Here is a 19,362-nt window from a genome sequence, read left to right as displayed (position 1 = left end):
GTGGTGAGTGTAGTAGTGGTGAGTGTAGTAGTGGTGAGTGCAGTAGTGGTGAGTGTAGTAGTGGTGAGTGTACTCGTGGTGAGTGTAGTAGTGGTGAGTGTAGTAGTGGTGAGTGCAGTAGTGGTGAGTGTACTAGTGGTAAGTGTAGTAGTGGTGAGTGTACTCGTGGTGAGTGTAGTAGTGGTGAGTGCAGTAGTGGTGAGTGTAGTAGTGGTGAGTGTACTCGTGGTGAGTGTAGTAGTGGTGAGTGTAGTAGTGGTGAGTGTACTAGTGGTGAGTGTAGTAGTGGTGAGTGTATTAGTGGTGAGTGTACTAGTGGTGAGTGTAGTAGTGGTGAGTGTGCTAGTGGTGAGTGTACTAGTGGTTAGTGTACTCGTGGTGAGTGTACTAGTGGTGAGTGTACTAGTGGTGAGTGTAGTAGTGGTGAGTGCAGTAGTGGTGAGTGTAGTAGTGGTGAGTGCACTAGTGGTGAGTTTAGTGGTGAGTGTAGTAGTGGTGAGTATACTAGTGGTGAGTTTAGTGGTGAGTGTAATAGTGGTGAGTGTAGTAGTGGTGAGTGTAGTAGTGGTGAGTGTACTAGTGGTGAGTGTACTAGTGGTAAGTGTACTCGTGGTGAGTGTAGTAGTGGTGAGTGCAGTAGTGGTGAGTGTACTAGTGGTGAGTGTACTAGTGGTGAGTGTAGTAGTGGTGAGTGTGCTAGTGGTGAGTGTACTAGTGGTGAGTGTACTAGTGGTGAGTGTAGTAGTGGTGAGTGTGCTAGTGGTGAGTGTCTATTTGTGTTTCTCCCTTGTGATGGGACTTTGTAGGATGAACGTTGAGATTCAGCAGGGCACGCGGTGACTACCAATGAGGTTTGAATTTGTTTGTAATAAGGTAGGACACTGATTAGGGGTTGACAGCCATGTGGAAGCGTTGTCCATCCAGCAGTGTAAATGGGTTCACCACGGTCGATCGTCTGGTCGCGTGTGGTGGGGTAAAGTGTGGGTACCCCACCTCCTACAAGATGCCTTTCCAGCGTGGAAGAGTAGGCTAAAATCTCCCCCCCCCCCCCCCCCCAGATGTACCTCTCGTGGAGGCCCTTGCGTCGGCAGTGGCATTGGCAAGGAATTGCAGGGCTTCGCATTATTTAACTTTTGACGGTGGAACTGGTAATGTACAGTCCAACAGAGTGCGATCGCCGGTATATGTCTCTTAAATTGTGAGGCAGACGCACTGGGGGAGCTGTGCACTTTTAAATAATCCAGATTGAAAACGCATTTCTTTATAAACGCTTTGTTTAGTTTGATCTTCCCCCGCACCTCCAATATAGCACGATTGGCTAAGTACCATACGAAAGAAGTTCAACATATAGGTGCATACATACTTACTGCACATGTTCTCCCCGCCTCAATGGCCAAGCATCACGTTTCCACAACTGAAGTTGGACGCGGGCAATACAACGAAGACGTGTGTTTGTGGTACAGAATGCAGGAGTTTATTGTTATGCCATGAGGTTTCCTGGCCTTGAGCGGTGACGGCAGCGTGAATGTTCGCATGGCCACGTTGGTGTTTATTGAGGGCATTTGTCAACAAGGGAACCCACCTTGATAATATTAGCCTCGATATATCACGCGAAGGCAAGTGTTATCAATTGAGACTCAGGATATTGCGGGGCGTTGTGTGACACGTGCTGGAGAGGAGATGGAGCTGATGCGGTACGGGAGGATGTGGAGCTGAGCGGACTTGCCGAAGACCGGTGCCATCGGTGGCAGAATCGGCCTCTGTGGAGGAGGCTCGTGAAGGACGCTGCTACTGGGCAGTTGGAGGCAGTCGCCCTCCAACAACAACGGAGGGCGAAGGAGCGACGCTCACAACAACGAGCGGAGCGCCGGGTGGCTAAAAGGCAGCAAGTTGGCACAGTAGGGGGTATGCAGCTGTGGTGCATCTACCAGTCGTCTCAGTCGGCCAACCCATGGCACCTGGGTCTGTCCCGAGACCTCCTGCGAGCGAGCCTTCGACACTTCACATGGCCTCAAAGTGCACCTAGCCGGCCACAGGCACCGTGGTGATGTCACCGTCACTTATCAGTGAATGGCGGGTATTGGTATTGGAGTGCCAAACAGTTTTCATGTGACAACCCTTATTAATTGTCCGTGGCGGGTTTAACGACACGTTCATATTCACGCGGTCAAACCCCCCCAAAAAAACCTCACGGATAATCGTGGTTGCGAAAGCCCTACGTGTTAAACTGTGTTGCACCTTTTTCGCACCGTACCCAGCCAACCGTGCTAGTCGGATAGATGTTGTAAAGTTCCCGATGACGAGAAGATGGGTCGCACAGCAGGTGAAGATGTCTTAGGCAGTCTTTATTTGCACGGGTACCAGCAGCGCACAAGAAGACTACGTTAACGATGCGAAATACGACAAAGTTACGAGAAACTGCCACCGTTGATATCGCTGGATTCTGGCACGATCTTCGATGTGCAGCAACGCCTCCCATCCTGCCACAATCGCCCCCTTTGACGCTCTTCTTGCAGCAGCTCCCAGGCAGCAGCAGGAGCAGCGGCGCGTAAACCTCGCGCACAACGACGCTTATTCAGGATAATTTTCACGGTAGAGTGTACGAAGAAAATACCCCTCGGGGACTCTGACACTGCTAAAGCATCGACGGCAGCGGAGGTAATGCAAGGGATCGCCCAATGTTGTTCGTCAAAGAAAGATCTCCGTTGTGTGCCGTGCACTCTGACGTTGCTGCCACTCGTAAGATTGTGTGGCTGTAAGTCAAATCCATTGTGGATTTTTTTCTTCTGTGCACAACAGACACTGTTTTTTTTTTCAATTAAACCGTTTAAATTTACGCGATATATTTTGCCATACCGTAGGAAAATGAAATTTCCACCACAGGGCTGTAACCAAGTGATAAGTACACTCGCGAGCCTTCATTTTGTAATGAGTGGCTCCGACACGGCAAGTAACTTCGGTATATTTGTTAAGTCTTGGTACAGCCACTCCTCCCGCTCTCGTGGCCGCGCTGCCCCACGCCACGTGGCGCTCACCACACTCCCTGCCGCACCGCTGGCTGGCGGCGCGCTGTGGAGCGGCTGAGCAGCTGGAGGTCGAGCCGCCAGGCGGCAGGTGGAGACGGCGGCGGGGCAGCAGCGACGGGGAGCTCCTCTTCGATCTTCAAACACCGACCCCTAACGTTGCTGTACCCCCTGCTTATATTCTTTTCTCCGAGGCTAAGCCCCACCTCTGGCCACGCCCCTCTAGGAACCTTCGGGAATGTTCCAGAGGCTTCCATACTAGATCCGGGCATTAACCTTTCCCCCAGAGAGAATTCCGTACGACTGATAGTGCGTGGGCTGCATGACAGTATGTAAACGTAACCCCACAATAATGCAGGAGATGCCGCTCGCTTATTAAAATTTGACCAAGGTTTAATTATATTTTTTTACTAAATAGTTTGCCTTGATGTTTTGACGTCTTTTTTTTTGGGGGGGGGGGGGGGGGTGGTGGATCTGTGTTGACCCACGCAGGCATCCAATCTCAGAAAAAAACCATGAAGGCCGCGTTTTTGCCCAAGTCTGCCGAGTCGTTGCTCACTGCCGAGCTGCTGCTCTTGGCCTCGGCACTGTGCCTCCTGCTCGTCTACGTGAGGAGGCGGGGCTCCAACCGACCGTCGCCGAAAGGGAAACCCATCCCTGGGCCTACCCCGTGGCCTGTCGTCGGCAACATTCCGCAGGTGGGCCTCAGCCCGCACGTGACGCTCACGCGGATGAGGGATCGCTACGGCGACGTCTTCCGCATCCGCCTGGGCTCCGTCCCCGTGGTGGTGATCGCCGGCCTGGACACCGCGAAGCGGGCGCTGGTCAAGCACGGCGACGCGTTCGCGGGGCGGCCCGCGTTCTACACGCTGGGGCTCATCGGCGGCGGCAACACGCTCTCCTTCTCCCCCCGGTACGACGACGGCTGGAAGGCGCGCAAGAAGCTGGCGCGCAACGCGCTTCGCAAATTCTGCGCGGCGCCCGCGGGGGCCAAGCCCTTCCTGTGCCTGCTGGAGCGCCACGTGTGCGAGGAGGCGGCCGAGCTGGTGCAGGTGTGCCGCGGCGGAGACTCGGCCGGCTTCGACCCCGTGCCCTCCATCACGTGCGCCGTCGCGAACGTGATGTGCGCGCTCGTGTTCGGGAAGCGCTACCGGCACGGGGACCCCACCTTCTTGCGCGTCGTGGAGTTTAACAGGGACATCTCGCAGCTGACGGGTGCGGGGACCCTGCTCGACTTCTTCCCCGTCCTGCACTACCTCCCCAACCCGTCCTTGAAGGCGTTTAAAGCCATCACCGGCAGGCTGCAGGCTTTCATGGAGGGGAACATCAAGGAGCATTACAGCACCTACCAGAAGGTTTGATGATGGAGAGACACTCTGGCGTTGATGAACGTTGTCAAGTGCAACATCGTCGTTGCTTAGCCGGAGTTTTACGCCCCACCCCCGAAGTCCATATTTTCTCCACACAGACACTATAACAGGTCTCAACATGGTTTGGATAACTGTCAAGAGCAATTCGATGTCAAGGATAATTACCCGAATTGTATTGCTGATCATGACTGATAATATTATGTTCCATTGCTGTATTTTGCCGCCAATATGAGGGACGTGTAAAGCTGAACATTTGGCTTAATAAGTAATATTTCAAAATACTTTTTTTAAAAACATGCTTTATTGGAATGTACCATACGAGTAATGGCAGAACTCCACGACTCCAGGAAGTGGCCCCGAAGCTTGCCATAACGTAAGGGACCGGGATGATTTACAGCCAACGTGAGTTGAGCGTGGACAATTAGACCCAAGCCGAAACATAACATGTAAAAAATATTGTTTAAAAATATATATTTTCTTTTTAATGATAGAATATAGTATTGTCATCAGTATGACATACGTATACCAAGTTTGCAGTCGATACGACATTGGGAAGTGGGTAAAAATTTAGCTACAAGATTTGAGGATACGACAGACAGTGAGTTAAATAAAAGCGTGTAATTAAAACACTAAGGCTCGTTGGCCGTGCCTACAGATTCCCTGGCTCCACTTTCACGGACGTTTCCGCATACTGCGTCGGATAGGAGTCAATCATTGAGACAACGATCGCAATCCGATACGCTGGGGGGGAGTCACAGAGCGTACGAATGCGGCGTTGACCCAACGTGGACGACCGCGCAACAACGCGGAAACTAAATTCGACAGCCACTCGACCGCTGACGAGAATTGGCTGGTCTGTGCACGCGCGCGTATCTTCCCCGTGTCACAGGATCACGTGCGGGACATCACGGACTCGTTCATCAGCCTGTGTGCGGAGCGCAACGACGACAAGATCATGGCTGGGTTAAGTGACGAGCAGGTGGTCGCCACGGTCATGGATATTTTTGCCGCAGGTGACCACGCATGCGAGTGGTAAACACCGCGCGTGCGAATTTTACACCGCCAACCAGGCAAAGGTTATCTATCGTTCGCCGAGTTGCACAATGACCGGACGCGTTCTCTCACGGGCTGGCTCGCCGATCGATGGAGTATAGTGGCAGGGGAAAAAAGCCATTCGATGCGCAAGTCACAGTGGCAGGTGGAATGCTGCTTCAGCATCACCCTCTCCGAACAACATTTATGTGGATCGTTGCACAACACGTCCGCTGTTGTTAGTGTTTCCTTTCGAGGTCTTGGAGTGTCACTGTTGACGAATGTGTTGAATTCTCTGAGCACTCTGCTCTAGTTTAATTCACACCTTACACCTCACCGTGTGTGTATATCTTACCTTGATTTGAAGCTTTCGTGACTGAAGGAATCCATACTCTTTGCTTCTTTCTGTGAAGTCACGTAGGTAGGGAAAATATAATAGATCACGACATTTCGATCGCGACACAAGCAACCGTCATCAGGTGTGAAACAAACACAGCAGGAGGACTGCTGACGTCAACTGCTGACGTGACTTTACCGAAAGAACCAAAGAGTATATCTTACCTGTCAACCCATACGGTTTACCTGTATTCTTGTACAGGAAAACTGAGTTTTCAGGTCCATACGGCGTACGGCCGTTTCAAAATGGGGAATTTTTTGCCTTTTTGTTTGTATTTCTCCCTTGCGATGGGAATTTGTAGGATTGATGTTGAGATTTCTAAGCGGTACGGGGTGACCAATAAGGTCTGCATTGGTCTGTAACAAGGCAGGCACTGATAAGGGGTTGACAGGTATGGTATATCTTTGTGGACGTAACGGTAATGCCCAATGTGGGTCCCCTGTGTGCCGCACAGGTTTTGACACGATCATTGCTGGCATCACGTGGTCCCTCATTTACCTGTGCATCTACCCCGACATTCAGAAGACGCTACAGAAGGAGATCGGTGAGAGGCTCTTTGATCGCTCGTCTCATCATCTCACATGGTCGAGGAGTGGAATACAAATGATTGTATGAGGACATACTCTTTGGTTCTATTCGGTAAAGTCACGTAGGTAAAAAATAAAACAACAAAAATCACGACGTTTCGGCCACAACACAAGTGGTCTTCATCAGGTGAAGGGACCAGACTGTTTCGAGGACAACGCTGGAGTGAACACAGCCAAGCTCAGACCGCGACCTTTAAGCTGTGTGAGAGGAATTAAGGTGCCTTGACAAAGGAATTAGCATAAAAATTAGCATTTAATTGGCGGACTTAGCATGATGAACGGTGTAGAGGGGGTGAACATGTGCAGGCCGGCGAGGGGGGGAGGGGGAGTTTACATATTGATGGTGTGAAAAGGGAATTTTAAGAAGCTGCGAAAGTTTGGGGTACCACTACTTGAAAAAGATATACTGTACCATTGAAAATTAGTTTAATGTTTGGTTCGATTTAGAACATCTTTCCAATGGTTGCTTAATTTGAAACCATCTTCTCGGTTGAAATTGTGTCTGTGTTTGTAAATCTGAATTGCCTCGTGAGCATATCTCTGATAAGGTCGCGGTCTGAGCTTGGCTGTGTTCACTCCAGCGCTGTCCTCGAGACAGTCTGGTCCCTTCACCTGATGAAGACCACTTGTGTTGTGGCCGAAACGTCGTGATTTTTGTTGTTTTATTTTTTACCTACGTGACTTTACCGAATAGAACCAAAGAGTATGGATCCTTGCAGTCACGAAAGCTTCAAATCTAGAATTGTATGAGGACAGTGTCTTCCTCGGACATTGAATGCAACTGTGTGTCCCACTTTCTTCAAACAAAATATGTTCCGCCCTGTGTTCATGAGATAATTTGAAGCACTCCAGTCGCTTATTCGAAGGGCTCGTGTGGTAGTATGAGGGGCTCGTGTGGTAGATCTAAGGGCTCGTGCAGTAGATCGAAGGGTTCATGTGGTAGATCTAAGGGCTCGTGTGGTAGATTGAAGGGCTCGTGTGGTAGATCGAGGGGCTCGTGTGGTAGATCGAAGGGCTCGTGTGGTAGATTGAAGGGCTCGTGTGGTAGATCTAAGGGCTCGTGTGGTAGATCTAAGGGCTCGTGTGGTAGATTGAGGGGCTCGTGTGGTAGATCTAAGGGCTCATGTGGTAGATCGAGGGGCTCGTGTGGTAGATCGAGGGGTTCATGTGGTAGATCTAAGGGCTCGTACAGTAGATCTAAGGGCTCGTGTGGTAGATCGAGGGGTTCGTGTGATAGATTGAAGGGCTCGTGTGGTAGACCGAGGGGTTCGTGTGGTAGATTGAGGGGCTCGTGTGGTAGATCTAAGGGCTCGTGTGATAGATCTAAGGGTTCCTGTGGTAGATCTAAGGGCTCGTGTGATAGATTGAAGGGCTCATGTGGTAGACCGAGGAGTTCGTGTGCTAGATCGAAGGGCTCGCGTGGTAGATTTAAGGGCTCGTGTGATAGATCTAAGGGTTCGTGTGGTAGATCGTAGCGCTCGTGTGGTAGATTGAGTGGCTCGTGTGGTAGATCGAAGGGCTCGTGTCTTTGGGCGACTTTTTTCCAGTCGCTTATTCTTGCTAAATGAAGCACACAACAGCAGCCGGAGTCTCGTTCCACTGCCAGTGATGATCGCGCAAAAAGTTACGCGGTGAGAGAAGGGAGCTTGTGTGTGTATGTATGTTGAACTTCTTTCGCACCGTACATAGCCAACTGTGCTAATTGGAGGTGTGGGGGGAGTCCGCATCCCGCTGTACGTCGGTGCGGTTCCCTGTCTGGCACTCGGCAAATTGGCAGCAGGAATCCCAACTTCAAAATAAACCATTTTGGTTTCGTTGATTACGGCGCAGCTCGTCGTAAATAGAACTTCACTCTCTGATTACCTTGACTGCGTGGATCTCCTTGAAGTTGCTCGATGTGGCATCAAGCCAAACGTCGCGTATCCAATCGCTGCTTAATTTGGTTCTGAGGGTTGTCCTTCAAATCACACTAGTGGGCGAGCTCAAACGACATTAATCGGCGCTTCGTCAAACGCTTGTACTGCAGACTGCGTGACGATCTAAGTTGCTTCGCTATGCCGCGTGCTTGAGGGTCTTACGACTGAAATTAGTCCCGATCGTTTCGAGGTCTATCCAAAAACATTAATTTAAAATGCGTGGTTCAGTTTAATTACCGTTTTACACTTCGCATGATTGACAGTGACGACATGGCATCTATTGCTGCCACAGAAGCCACATTTGCAGAAGTGACCGGGCGTGGGATTTTTAGATGCGAAGGGAATGTTCCTTGCTGTTGCTCTTCTGCCCCCCCCAGCCCATGCGCTCCAAGCAAACGGCAGCACAGTCACGCCATATGTGCATGCGCATTTCCCCATCAGATGAGAAGATCGGCGGGAACCGAGCACCGGTCTCGGGCGACCGCAACAGCTTGAGCCAGCTGGAGGCCTTCATCATGGAAATGTTCCGCCACTCCTCCTACTTGCCGTTCACCATACCGCACAGGTGCCAGCGTGAGCGGGCGAGTTGGTGCAGGGTGGCGTGGCGGGTGACGCTTGTGCACCTTTCTGTGTGCATGTTCTGCCCCTGTCCTGCGGAGTGGTGCTGGACGGGCAACGCTGTCGTGGACAATACTGTGGGGGGGAGGGCCAATTCCAATTGGCTTTTCCCCTCAGTGCGTTGGTGACCACCACAGCAGCCAAATGGGGGCTCTGGACGGGTGTGAGGGGCTGGTAACCACTCCACCTTCAATAAATTACCACAAAACCACGTAAAAAAGATGTAATTAATAAGCTTGTGCCAGAGGCCCCGGGGAGAAAGACGTTCATGACGTCTCCTGGCCAAACCCCATTTGGCGGAGCCAGGAGATTGAATCTTTACCCTCGGGACTCCTCCAGAAACAACAAAAAGCCATTGTGGATGGCCTCGTGGAATGTTCAAATGCTCACTGCGGAGGAGAGGCTGCCACTCCTCTGTCAGGAGCTGGACTGGTACCGCCTGGATCTCTGTGGCATTCAGGAGGTCCGGTGGACCGGCTCTGGCTCCTGCCACCATGAGACGTGGACAGGGAGTGGCTCTTCTTCTGAACAAAATAATGAAGGGGGCGTGGGGTTGTGGCGGTGAGGTGTGGGAAGCTGTACGCCCCAGGCCACTTTGGGTTCGCCTTCCCATCAACCGGAGGCGAGGGGTGGTGGTCGTGGTTACTTATGCCCCCACCGAAGACAAACATCCGTGGAGAGATGCAGGCAAGGCCGATGAGTCAGATGCCTTCTATGACCTGTCACAGGTGCTGGCTACAGTGGCCCTTCGGGATAGAGTCATCTTGTTGGGTGACTTCAATACCCGAGTTGGTCATGATGCTGGCACCTGGTCTGGAGTGATTGGAAGGCATGGGCCAGATCAGTTCAATAACAATGGTAGGAGGCTGCTAGATTTTTTTTGCAGCCCATGGGCTTGTAATTACCAACACGCTGTTCCGGCATTGGCGCATCCACACAACATCATGGATGCATGCCGGGTCCAAACAAGAACATCTGCTGCACTACATCGTGACGGAACAGCGGATGCGGGCCCATGTCCTTGACACCAGGACCTACCGTGGAGCTGATCTGCCCTCTGACCATCGACTTGTCATCTGTAAGATGCGCTTGCCATTCTTCCACTCCAGTGGTGGGTGTACACCCAGGTCCCCATTCCAACCTAAGGTGGCCTGGTCTCAGCTAGCTGATGAAAGTTGAAAGCGAGAATTTCATCATCGCTTGCGGCTGGGGTTGGCATCATCCCCCACTCCTCCAGATGTCGAGGGTAAATGGGCGAGGTTTAGGACTGTGACTCAGGCAGCTGCAATGGCTGCTTTGGGTACGCATTCCAGACCTCCCCAGAGACCCTGACTGACAGAGGAGGTGTTCAGGATGGCTGAGAAAAAGCGACAGGCCCACTCTAATCGTCTACAGCATCCCATGTCAGAGAATGAGGAGGCTTACCGCAGCCTTCGCTTGGAGATTCGGAGAGCCGTGAGGCGCTGCAAGGATGGGTGGTGGTCGCGGGTTGCTGAGGAGAGTCTGCCTAAATGGCCCGCGATCACAAATCCCTATTTAACTCCATCAAAAAAGTAACCTGCAGCCCAACACGTATTACCATCATTAGGGGAAAAAACGGTGACACAATCTTTGACCCCCAGTAACAGGTTTGCAGATTTGCTGAGCATTTCTGTGAAATCCTGGGGGAGGGTAAATCCCTCGACATGGAAAATATCGTGTGACAAAGTGAAGATGACCATGCTGAGGCTGCGGTGCCTCAAATATTAGAGGAGGAAGTCACCCCCTGTGAGTGGCTGGCTGAGGTGCCATCTATTGAGGAAGTACTAAAGGCGATCCAGAGTCTGAGACCAGGAAAGGCACCGGGCAGAGATGATCTCCCAAGCGAAATGCTGAGGGAGGGTGGCGTTTGTGCACAGACTGCCCTACATGACATCATAACTACAGTCTGGACCACTGGACGGGTTCCGCAGGATTGGAAGGATGCCCTTGTGGTCCCCCCTCTTTAAAAAGGGGGACTACAAGGGTGACCGCACAGACTGTAACAACTACAGGGGCATCTCACTCCTCAGTGTGCCGGGAAAGGTCCTGGAAAGGATTATTCAACATCGCCTTGCCAGGCACACTGAGGAGAGGCTTGCGGAGCCTCAATGTGGTTTCAGGAAAGGGCGGTCCTGCACAGATGCCATATTTTCTGTCCGTTTGCTACAGCAGAGGTGTAGCGAATTCCAACAAGACCGACATCTCTGCTTTATTGACCTGGTCAAGGCCTATGATACCATCAGTAGGCCTGGGCTCTGGGTTGTTCTTCGTGCTTTCGGAGTCCCTGACCCTCTGCTCACGATCATTAAGGACCTTCATGATGGTGAGCGGGCCCGGGTAAAACTACGTTGCTGGGAGTCGGAGCCATTCCCTGTTCACCTTGGGGTGTGACAGGGATGTCATCTGGCTCCCACATGATTTAACATCTTTTTCAGCCACGTAGTTTATGAAGCCTTTGATGGCTGTATCAAAGGAATTTCCATCTGATACAGATACAATGGGAGGCTGATCGATGCCCGGGTGCGGTCAAGGGATGGCTCCCTATTGGTCAACCACGTTATGTATGCCGATGATCTGGTAATTGTCATTCACTCAGAGGAGGAGTTGGAGGCGCTGCTGCTGAAACTGGAGCGTGCCACTAAGAGGTGGGGCCTTACTATCAGCCCCACCAAAACTAAGCACCTGCCTGGGTATTTTGTATCATCGGGCAACCCACTCCCACTACTCCCAATCGGTGATGGGGCAGTTCTGGAGAGAGTGGAGAGTTTCCCATACCTGGGCAGTGTGCTCATGACTGGCTCCGGTTTGACAGCAGAGGTCTCACTCAGAATCAGTCGAGCGGCATTATCTTTTCGTCGGTTGCGTAACCCTGTGTGGAAGCTACCTGGTCTGTCACTCCGCACAAAGCTTCAAGTCTTCTTGGCCACGCTCATTCCCTCCATTCTCTACTCTTGCGAAACGTGGACCCCCCTATTGGAGCATCTTCTCTGGATTGTGTGAGGAGCTCACAAATCCTTGAACGATCTGGGCAAAGTCCCATCGGTGAGCTCCTCCGGCAGGCAAGGCTGCGTTGGCTGGGTCATGTAGCATGCATGCCCAGTCACCGCATGCCTAAACAGCTTTTGTTCGGCTGGATAGAGGGGGCTAAACGGGCGTGGCACGGGCTGGAGAACATGGAGTGATGTGGTACAGGAGGATGTGGAGCTGAGTGGACTTGCCAATGACTGGTACCAGCGGTGTCAAGATCGGCCTCTGTGGAGGAGGCTCGTGAAAGACGCTGCTGGGCAGTTGGAGGCAGTCACCCTCTAACAACAATGGAGGGCGGAGGAGCGACACTCACAACAATGAGCGGAGCGCCGGGTGGCTAAAGCACAGCAGGTTGGCACAGTAGGGAGCACAGGTGGTGCATCAGTCAGTCATCTCAGTAAGTCAACCCGTGGCACCTGGGTCTGCCCCGTGACCTCCTGCCAGCGGGCGTTTGACACTTCACGTGGCCTCAAGGTGCACATAGCCTGGCACAAGCGTTGTGGTGACGTCACCGCCACTTAGTGGCGAATGGCGGTTGTTGTTGTTGGTGAGTGAGTGACTGAGTGTGAGTGAGTTTGTGGTGTTTGCTCCAACAGTCTGTTAAGGCTACACAGGTGGCCTTTGGAGTTTGGGGAGCGGTGGCGCAGTGGTTAGCGCTCTGCGCTATGAACCCGGCAACCCGAATTTGATTCTCGCTCGCGGCCAACATCAGTGACGGTTATTTCAACCGGTCCTGGAGTTATCCTACGCTGGCTCAGCCTCAAATGAGTCCCCTGGTGCGTTGTGTAAACACCGCCACTGAGGAAACAAAGGCGTGGTGGGGGTGGCCACCCAGCCCCTCGTGTGCCATGTCGGCCTTCATAGGTGCTCGCTAACAGCACTTGCCCAAAAAGTCTGTTAAAGCTGTAGCGACATCGCAGGATGTCAATGTGCAGTGCCGGCCTTAGAGAGGCACGCTGTAGCGGTGTTACGACATCGCGGATACCACAGTGGTGTGGGTGTAGTACCGGCCCTAGAGGGGCCCGGTGAGCGCTGGTTGATAGCTCTAGATGGCACCACGCTTTGCGTGCAGTTCCGACCCTACAGGACAAGGTGTGTGGGAGTGCCGGCCGAGGGATGAGGTTACTCAAGGCCATGGCACTCTGGTTGACCCGGGAGTACACGTGACCAGTCTACAAAGGGGCCCCTAAGTTGGGGCTAGAGGTGTTCACGTGGTTGGGACCCAGATCCTTCCCGAGGGTTCTAGAAAGTGGTCGTGGCCAAGGGCGGAACCGGCCACGCCACAGAGAATAAAAGCCGGGTCCCGAGAGGGACCGGGGTTGTTGTTGTTCATCCTGAATAAACCTTCGTCTACGTTCTCCATTCAACGAGTCTCCAACACGTGGACCTGGACCCGAGCTGTGGTCCTGGTAAGTAGTCGCTAGTTACGTTGTGACTAGTGTAGTTAGCCTGGTGGTCACCACCAGGCTAACTACACCAGTCACGTAGTAACTAGTGTAGTTAGCCTGGTGGTCACCACCAGGCTAACTACACCAGTCACGTGGTAACTAGTGTAGTTAGCCTGGTGGTCACCACCATGGGTTGTTATTCTGTTAAGGGGAAGTCACCCCGTGTGTTTGAGTTGAATAAATGTGTTGCCACCAAGTCAACGTCTGCAAATCAATTGAACTCAATACAAAGCTATAAAGGGGTTTATATCTTATGTGGAGTGTGTATGTTCTCCCCCTGTTCTGCATAGGTTTCTTCCTGGTTCTCCTGTTAAGTTCCCTAGCGAAACACACGCACTTATAATGTAACTGTTATTGGCCAAACGTCCCAATGATGAAAAAATACCTGCAAATCACTGATTTAGGATCACAGCAGCAGCTTCACTTTGCACTGTGAAAACCTGGCAGGACCCTCCTGAAAAAGAGTCTTGAGACTCAGTGAGGCTTTCCTGGGTAAACTAGCGTGATAATGTGTAAGAGTCAAAATGCAACATATGAAGTATTAATAACAATGCCCTTTTACGTTCACGGCCACATAAATAAATGTTAGAGGTGAGCTCAGATAGCAATGATGACGAGAAGATTTACGAGTACCGACTGAACCCTTTCAGCATCTTGACCTCGCACGTTGACCTATTCCTGCTGCCACACAAACCTAACGGGGTTGCAACGGGACATAAACAATCCCACCATTTAGGCTGGTTAAAAACAAATACAGAAATAATTATAGTAATAACAGAAATAATTGTACCCTGTTATTATTGTCCCAGCAACCCACACGAATGTTACCATACTGATTCATTCAAAGGCCGCTCCCGCGAGAATGGTGACTTTTAGAATCGCATTGCGACGACAGTGACACTCCAGACGAACCTTCCTCATGTTGCTCGCCGGCAGATTGCAGAGATGAGCCGGTGACGGCACCATGCACAGAAATCCATCGGGACCTTTTCTGGCCCCGGCGAGAGGGAATCGAGACTCAAAGTCGCTCACTTCTTTGAGGGCGAGGGAACAGGGGAAGCAGAAACAGCACAGATACAGAACAGCAACGCGGCAGAGGAGATCTACACTTTGGCACACGTTAAAGATGAAGTTAAGTTAAACAAAAGTTAAACATTTTTTTAAAGCGAAACAAGTTAAGCCACAAACAAGTTCAACGTGAGGGGTGGAGTGGTGATGGAGTAGTTACGGCACTGCGCTGCGAATCCTGGGACCTAAGTTTGATTCCCGACCACGGCTGTCATCAGTGGCACAGAGTGATATCTAAACGGATCATGGTTGCCCCATTCACCAAGCCCACGCTGACCAGCGTGGTGAAGTATGGTCAAACAACCTGCGTGACGGACACGGTATATAGAGGCCTTAATCCGGCAGTTGCTTGACAAAGGGCTGTAAAATATTATTGTTGTAAATCCCTTGCAAACATGAACTTTAGCTCAATGATAATGTGCTAACACTTATTCTGAAACGGCGAACATACGCAGTGTGCTTATTGGACGTTGACAGAACCTAACCTGGATGTTCCCATCAGAAGGATCGCATTTGTGCTTTTTGCCTTTTTGCAGCACGACACAGGACGTGGTGCTGGACGGCTTCTTCATTCCGCGGGACACGTGCGTGTTCATCAACCAGTACCAGATCAACCACGACCCGTACGTATGCCTGCATTGACGCGACAGCACAGGGCAGCGCGCCGACGCACGCCGGGGTGCCGTGTCGCATGCGTAGACTTTTTATTTTACCAGGCGAGGCCCACTGAGCTACGTAAGCTCTTTTTCAGAAGCGACCTGGCCACAAATGAAAGCTCAACGAAGTGGCACATCGCGTGGACATTTTGCAGCAGCCAAATACTCTGAACGCGTGGTGACGTTGATTAAAAATTTGGAGGGAAAAAAAACGGAGGACCCGGGAAAAATTCCACGTGACCACAGGGAGAGAGAGAGAGACATGCAAACTCCAAATATACAGCAACAGCAGGCGTCAGGGCCGGGATCGAACCCACGACCTCCTGCACATCAGGCGAGGGAGACACCGGTGGGGCGACCCTCCACCGTATCTCGCTGTGTACACCGCGTGGCGAGCGTATGCTCAGTGGTGCGCGCGTGTGCACGCACGCGTAGGCGATGGCAGACACGGTCCGGGGCGCGTCTGCCTGCCTCCGCGACGGCTCTGCGTTTGTCTCCGCCACCCTCTCACCCAAAACGCACTCTCTCCCGTAACTCTCTCTCGCGTAACTCGCTCCTTATTCACTCCACCCCCCCCCCCTTCATCCGCTCGCTCCTCCTTTGCCAACCTGTGAGGTTTTGTCCAACCGAGTCTTCCGATGTCCCTGTCCCAGTCGCCCGACTTCCCATCGGAATCCCCACACCACTGGGGCGGTGACATGACCCAGCGGTAGCGCGCTCGCTGCTCGTTGCACAGGTCCAGGGTTATAATCGGGCAGGTGGCCCTGGTTAGTACTGCGGGTTTATGAGCGGTAAGATATAATGCCATCTGCTTCACAGTGGACTTTTAAAGATTCCTGAAGTCAATTCTAGATTTGAAGCTTTCGTGACTGCAAGGATCCATACTCTTTGGTTCTATTTGGTAAAGTCACGTAGGTAAAAAATAAAATAACAAAAATCAGACGTTTCCGCCACAACACAAGTGGCCTTCATCAGGTGAAGGGACCGGACTGTCCAGAGGACAGCGTTGGAGTGAAGACAGCCAAGTCCAGGTCGCGTCCTTTAAGCTGTGTGAGAGGAAACAAAAAACGCCTTGACAAATAAATTAACATAAAATGATGTACTGGACCGGCACGGTGGGGGGGGGTGGAGTTTACATAATGTTGGTGTGAAGGGAAATAAGCTGCTGTGGAAGTTTGGGATACCACTACTTGAAAAAATATACTGTACCATTGAAAATTAGTTTAATGTTTGGTTTGATTTAGAACATCTTTCCAATGATTGCTTAATTTGAAACCATCCTCTCGGTTGAAATTGTGTCTGTGTTTGTAAATCTGAATTGCCTCGTGGACAAATCTCTGATAAAACCCCGTGGGTTTGCAGAGAACCTTGGTATCGGAGAAAACTATATCGCGATCACCCACAGCGTTGTAACAGTGGTCAGCTACGGCAGGAGAATTCGTTCTGCCGTGTTTCAAATCTGATTTGTGCTCGCGAATTCGGTCAGAGACATGTCGTTTCGTCTCCCCGATATAGCAGTCACCACAGGTGCAGCTCAATTTGTAAACCCCGGGGTACTGTAAGTCAGGAACGACATCCTTCACGGATGGGATCAGGTCACGGATTTTGTGTACTGTATTGAACCGGACCAGGATCTTGTGTTTGTTTAGAATTTTGGAGATCTTTTTAGTAACGCCTGCTATATATGGTAGTGTGATGGTTTTGACCGGAGTATCAAGTGGTTGTTTCTGTATGGAGGGAGAAGCAGCTTGGCGGATGGTACGGTCAGAGTATCCGTTTTTCTTCAGGGCCAGGTGTACACCGTGCCGGTCCAGTACATCATCTTATGCTAATTCCTTTGTCAAGGCGTTTTTTGTTTCCTTCCACACAGCTTAAAGGACGCGACCTGGGCTTGGCTGTCTTCACTCCAACGCTGTCCTCTGGACAGTCCGGTCCCTTCACCTGATGAAGGCGACTTGTGTTGTGGCCAAAACGTCTGATTTTTGTTATTTTATTTTTACCTACGTGACTTTACCGAATAGAACCAAAGAGTATATTCCTGATGTCATCCAAAAAGAATAGGCCATTGTCCGCTGGCATAATGGACCAAATTTGCATCTTTTTAATTACCCGCATAATACTAATTGGGCACACACAACCCCTAGTGGCAGACTCACGCCCACTTGCAGACCAGATGCAGTCACCTTGTTCCACACAGGGACGGCTGCCACTAGGGGTGCCTTTTGAAAGTGTTGTGCGCCGCTTACGTCATCTTAAGTGCTCCGAGATGCTCCGGTGTGTGAAGGGCGCTCTATCAAAAACAAATAATTATCGATTATTACCGTCGCCGGAGTACAATCGTGTGCCTGTACTAACACTGTTGTCTTGCGCAGGGCTATTTGGGCAAATCCCGAGAGCTTCGATCCGGGCCGTTTCTTGTCGAGCGAAAGCGGCGAAGTGAACAAGGAGCTGACGGAGAAAGTGCAGATCTTCGGTCTTGGCAAGCGCCGGTGTCTCGGAGATACGGTGGCTCAGCAGGAGCTCTTCATCTTCCTCTCGACGCTGCTCCAGAACCTCTCCATCGCATCTCCACAGGGCCTGCCGCCGCCAGACCCCACCCCGATCTACTCCCTTGTGCTGAAGCCCGCTCGCTACAGAGTGTGCATCACCCCGAGGGTCTGAGCCACCTCTCCCGGAGTTTCCCCGTGGGTAACGGCGAGCGGAACAGGCTGTGAATGCACATTCTTCCGTATAAGAGAAACGTAGAATTTCCTTCCTCAGTGTTAAGATCATTTCCATTGATGACCAAGAATTATTGAAGCTATGTTTATCTGGGACGTGACTGCAGAACCTCTTACACAGTTATAGGTAATCGTGCAATCTAAGGCTAGTCATCACTTCGGTTTAATGAAGCAGTTAAGACAATAAGCCACGTCAAGTTAGGAGAGAACTGGGGTGGTGGTCAGGATCATTCACACGTCGATTGTCAAAGTGAAATAAATGTAACTGAAAATAATACGGCATAATTATTTACATGAACAATTTCATGTTGATAACATTAATGAATATAATAAACATTCAATATATATACCTACCTCAGCAACAGACTGGTTAAAGTGCACGGAGTGATCATGCCACGGCGGTCATGTTGCATGGAGATGTTTCCTGGCGGCTGATTGGCCGGCGCAGCGGAAGTGATTACATAATCCCTAGCAACTCCTGCCACGCCCCCAAATTGGCAATCGTGCTAAGACTCGCATATTTCCTTCGAATTTGTTTGTGTTTTATCTTACAACATTTTGCATCATACTACAATTTCTGCCTGCCAGATTTTATGAGGTAAATCTTTGTACTCATGCCCCTGGTGTAGAACCCCGCCGTTATTGATGGCGCTTTAGTATGTGTCCCCTGGAAAAAAAGAGCAAATGGTCGTATAGTTCAGCCCCCGTACAAGTCAGAGCAGGTTTTAATGTTCATTGGTTAGCCATGACAGAACAACAATCATTGAAGCACATCGTCGATCAGAATAGATTATTACGTAAACGGCACATGCATCAAATCGTGCATTCAGAAAATATTATACGGTGAATGAAAATGTATATACAAAGGCCGATGGAATGATTGAGGCAGTACAGGAAAGTCGGGTAAGACAGACACTTTAAACAAGACAAATTAATCGATTATTGGATCAAATGAGACAAATCTCCAAGTCCGTGGGGAGTCGCGTATTCGCGAAGGGGTTGAATCGTCAGCAAGGCCTCGTCAATGTGCGGGAGCCGGGTAACCGTTCTTGCAGCATCCGTGGTGAGAAGCGGCGAACCGCTTACGCCTCACCGATTGCGATCATGTTTATGTACGCACGCTCATATACGCATCGCCCATCAATAAATGCGTTAAGTTGCTGCTTGTGTGAATTTATAAACTGCTTACGTGACGTTGACGACGGGATAATTAAACACAAGGACGGGCAGAGGTTGCTGTTACTGAGATGAATACCTCTCCTCTGAGCGACAGTCAAAATCACCGTGGTTATTTTCACTTGTAACCTTTTGTAATTCACGAGGTTATTGCATAATTGCAACACTAGAGGACGTAAATATGTTTCTCTCTCGATAGAACACGTCATGGTAAAGACGACACATTTACTACTTTGTATATTTTTTGTAAGCTACGCTGCACTTATTCTTAGTTCTTTCGGTAAAGTCACGTTGAAGGGAAAC

The 19,362-nt window shown here is 50.8% G+C and overlaps 1 protein-coding gene across 2 annotated transcripts in view; it reads left to right on the top strand.

The window, feature by feature from the left end:
• The window catches only part of LOC116945762 (cytochrome P450 1A1-like), a 21,716-nt gene extending 2,672 nt beyond the window's left edge, over positions 1 to 19,044 (top strand). For both annotated transcript variants that reach the window (XM_032960290.2, XM_032960291.2), the window contains exons 2-7: positions 3,516 to 4,378; positions 5,283 to 5,406; positions 6,277 to 6,366; positions 8,767 to 8,890; positions 15,044 to 15,130; positions 17,536 to 19,044. In XM_032960290.2, coding sequence (XP_032816181.2) covers positions 3,539 to 4,378; positions 5,283 to 5,406; positions 6,277 to 6,366; positions 8,767 to 8,890; positions 15,044 to 15,130; positions 17,536 to 17,824 — 1,554 coding nt within the window. In that variant the 5' untranslated portion in view covers positions 3,516 to 3,538 and the 3' untranslated portion in view covers positions 17,825 to 19,044. The remainder of the gene's footprint in view (positions 1 to 3,515; positions 4,379 to 5,282; positions 5,407 to 6,276; positions 6,367 to 8,766; positions 8,891 to 15,043; positions 15,131 to 17,535) is intronic.
• The last annotated feature ends 318 nt before the right edge of the window (positions 19,045 to 19,362 follow it).

The sequence above is a fragment of the Petromyzon marinus genome, chromosome 25 (genome assembly GCF_048934315.1).
Source record: "Petromyzon marinus isolate PM22_M1 ecotype Great Lakes invasive population chromosome 25, UKy_Petmar_22M1.pri1.0, whole genome shotgun sequence".
In the NCBI taxonomy this organism is placed as follows: Eukaryota; Metazoa; Chordata; class Hyperoartia; order Petromyzontiformes; family Petromyzontidae; genus Petromyzon; species Petromyzon marinus.
The sequence above is the reverse complement of the archived record's forward strand: the minus strand, read 5'-3'. Positions and strand labels throughout refer to the sequence as shown.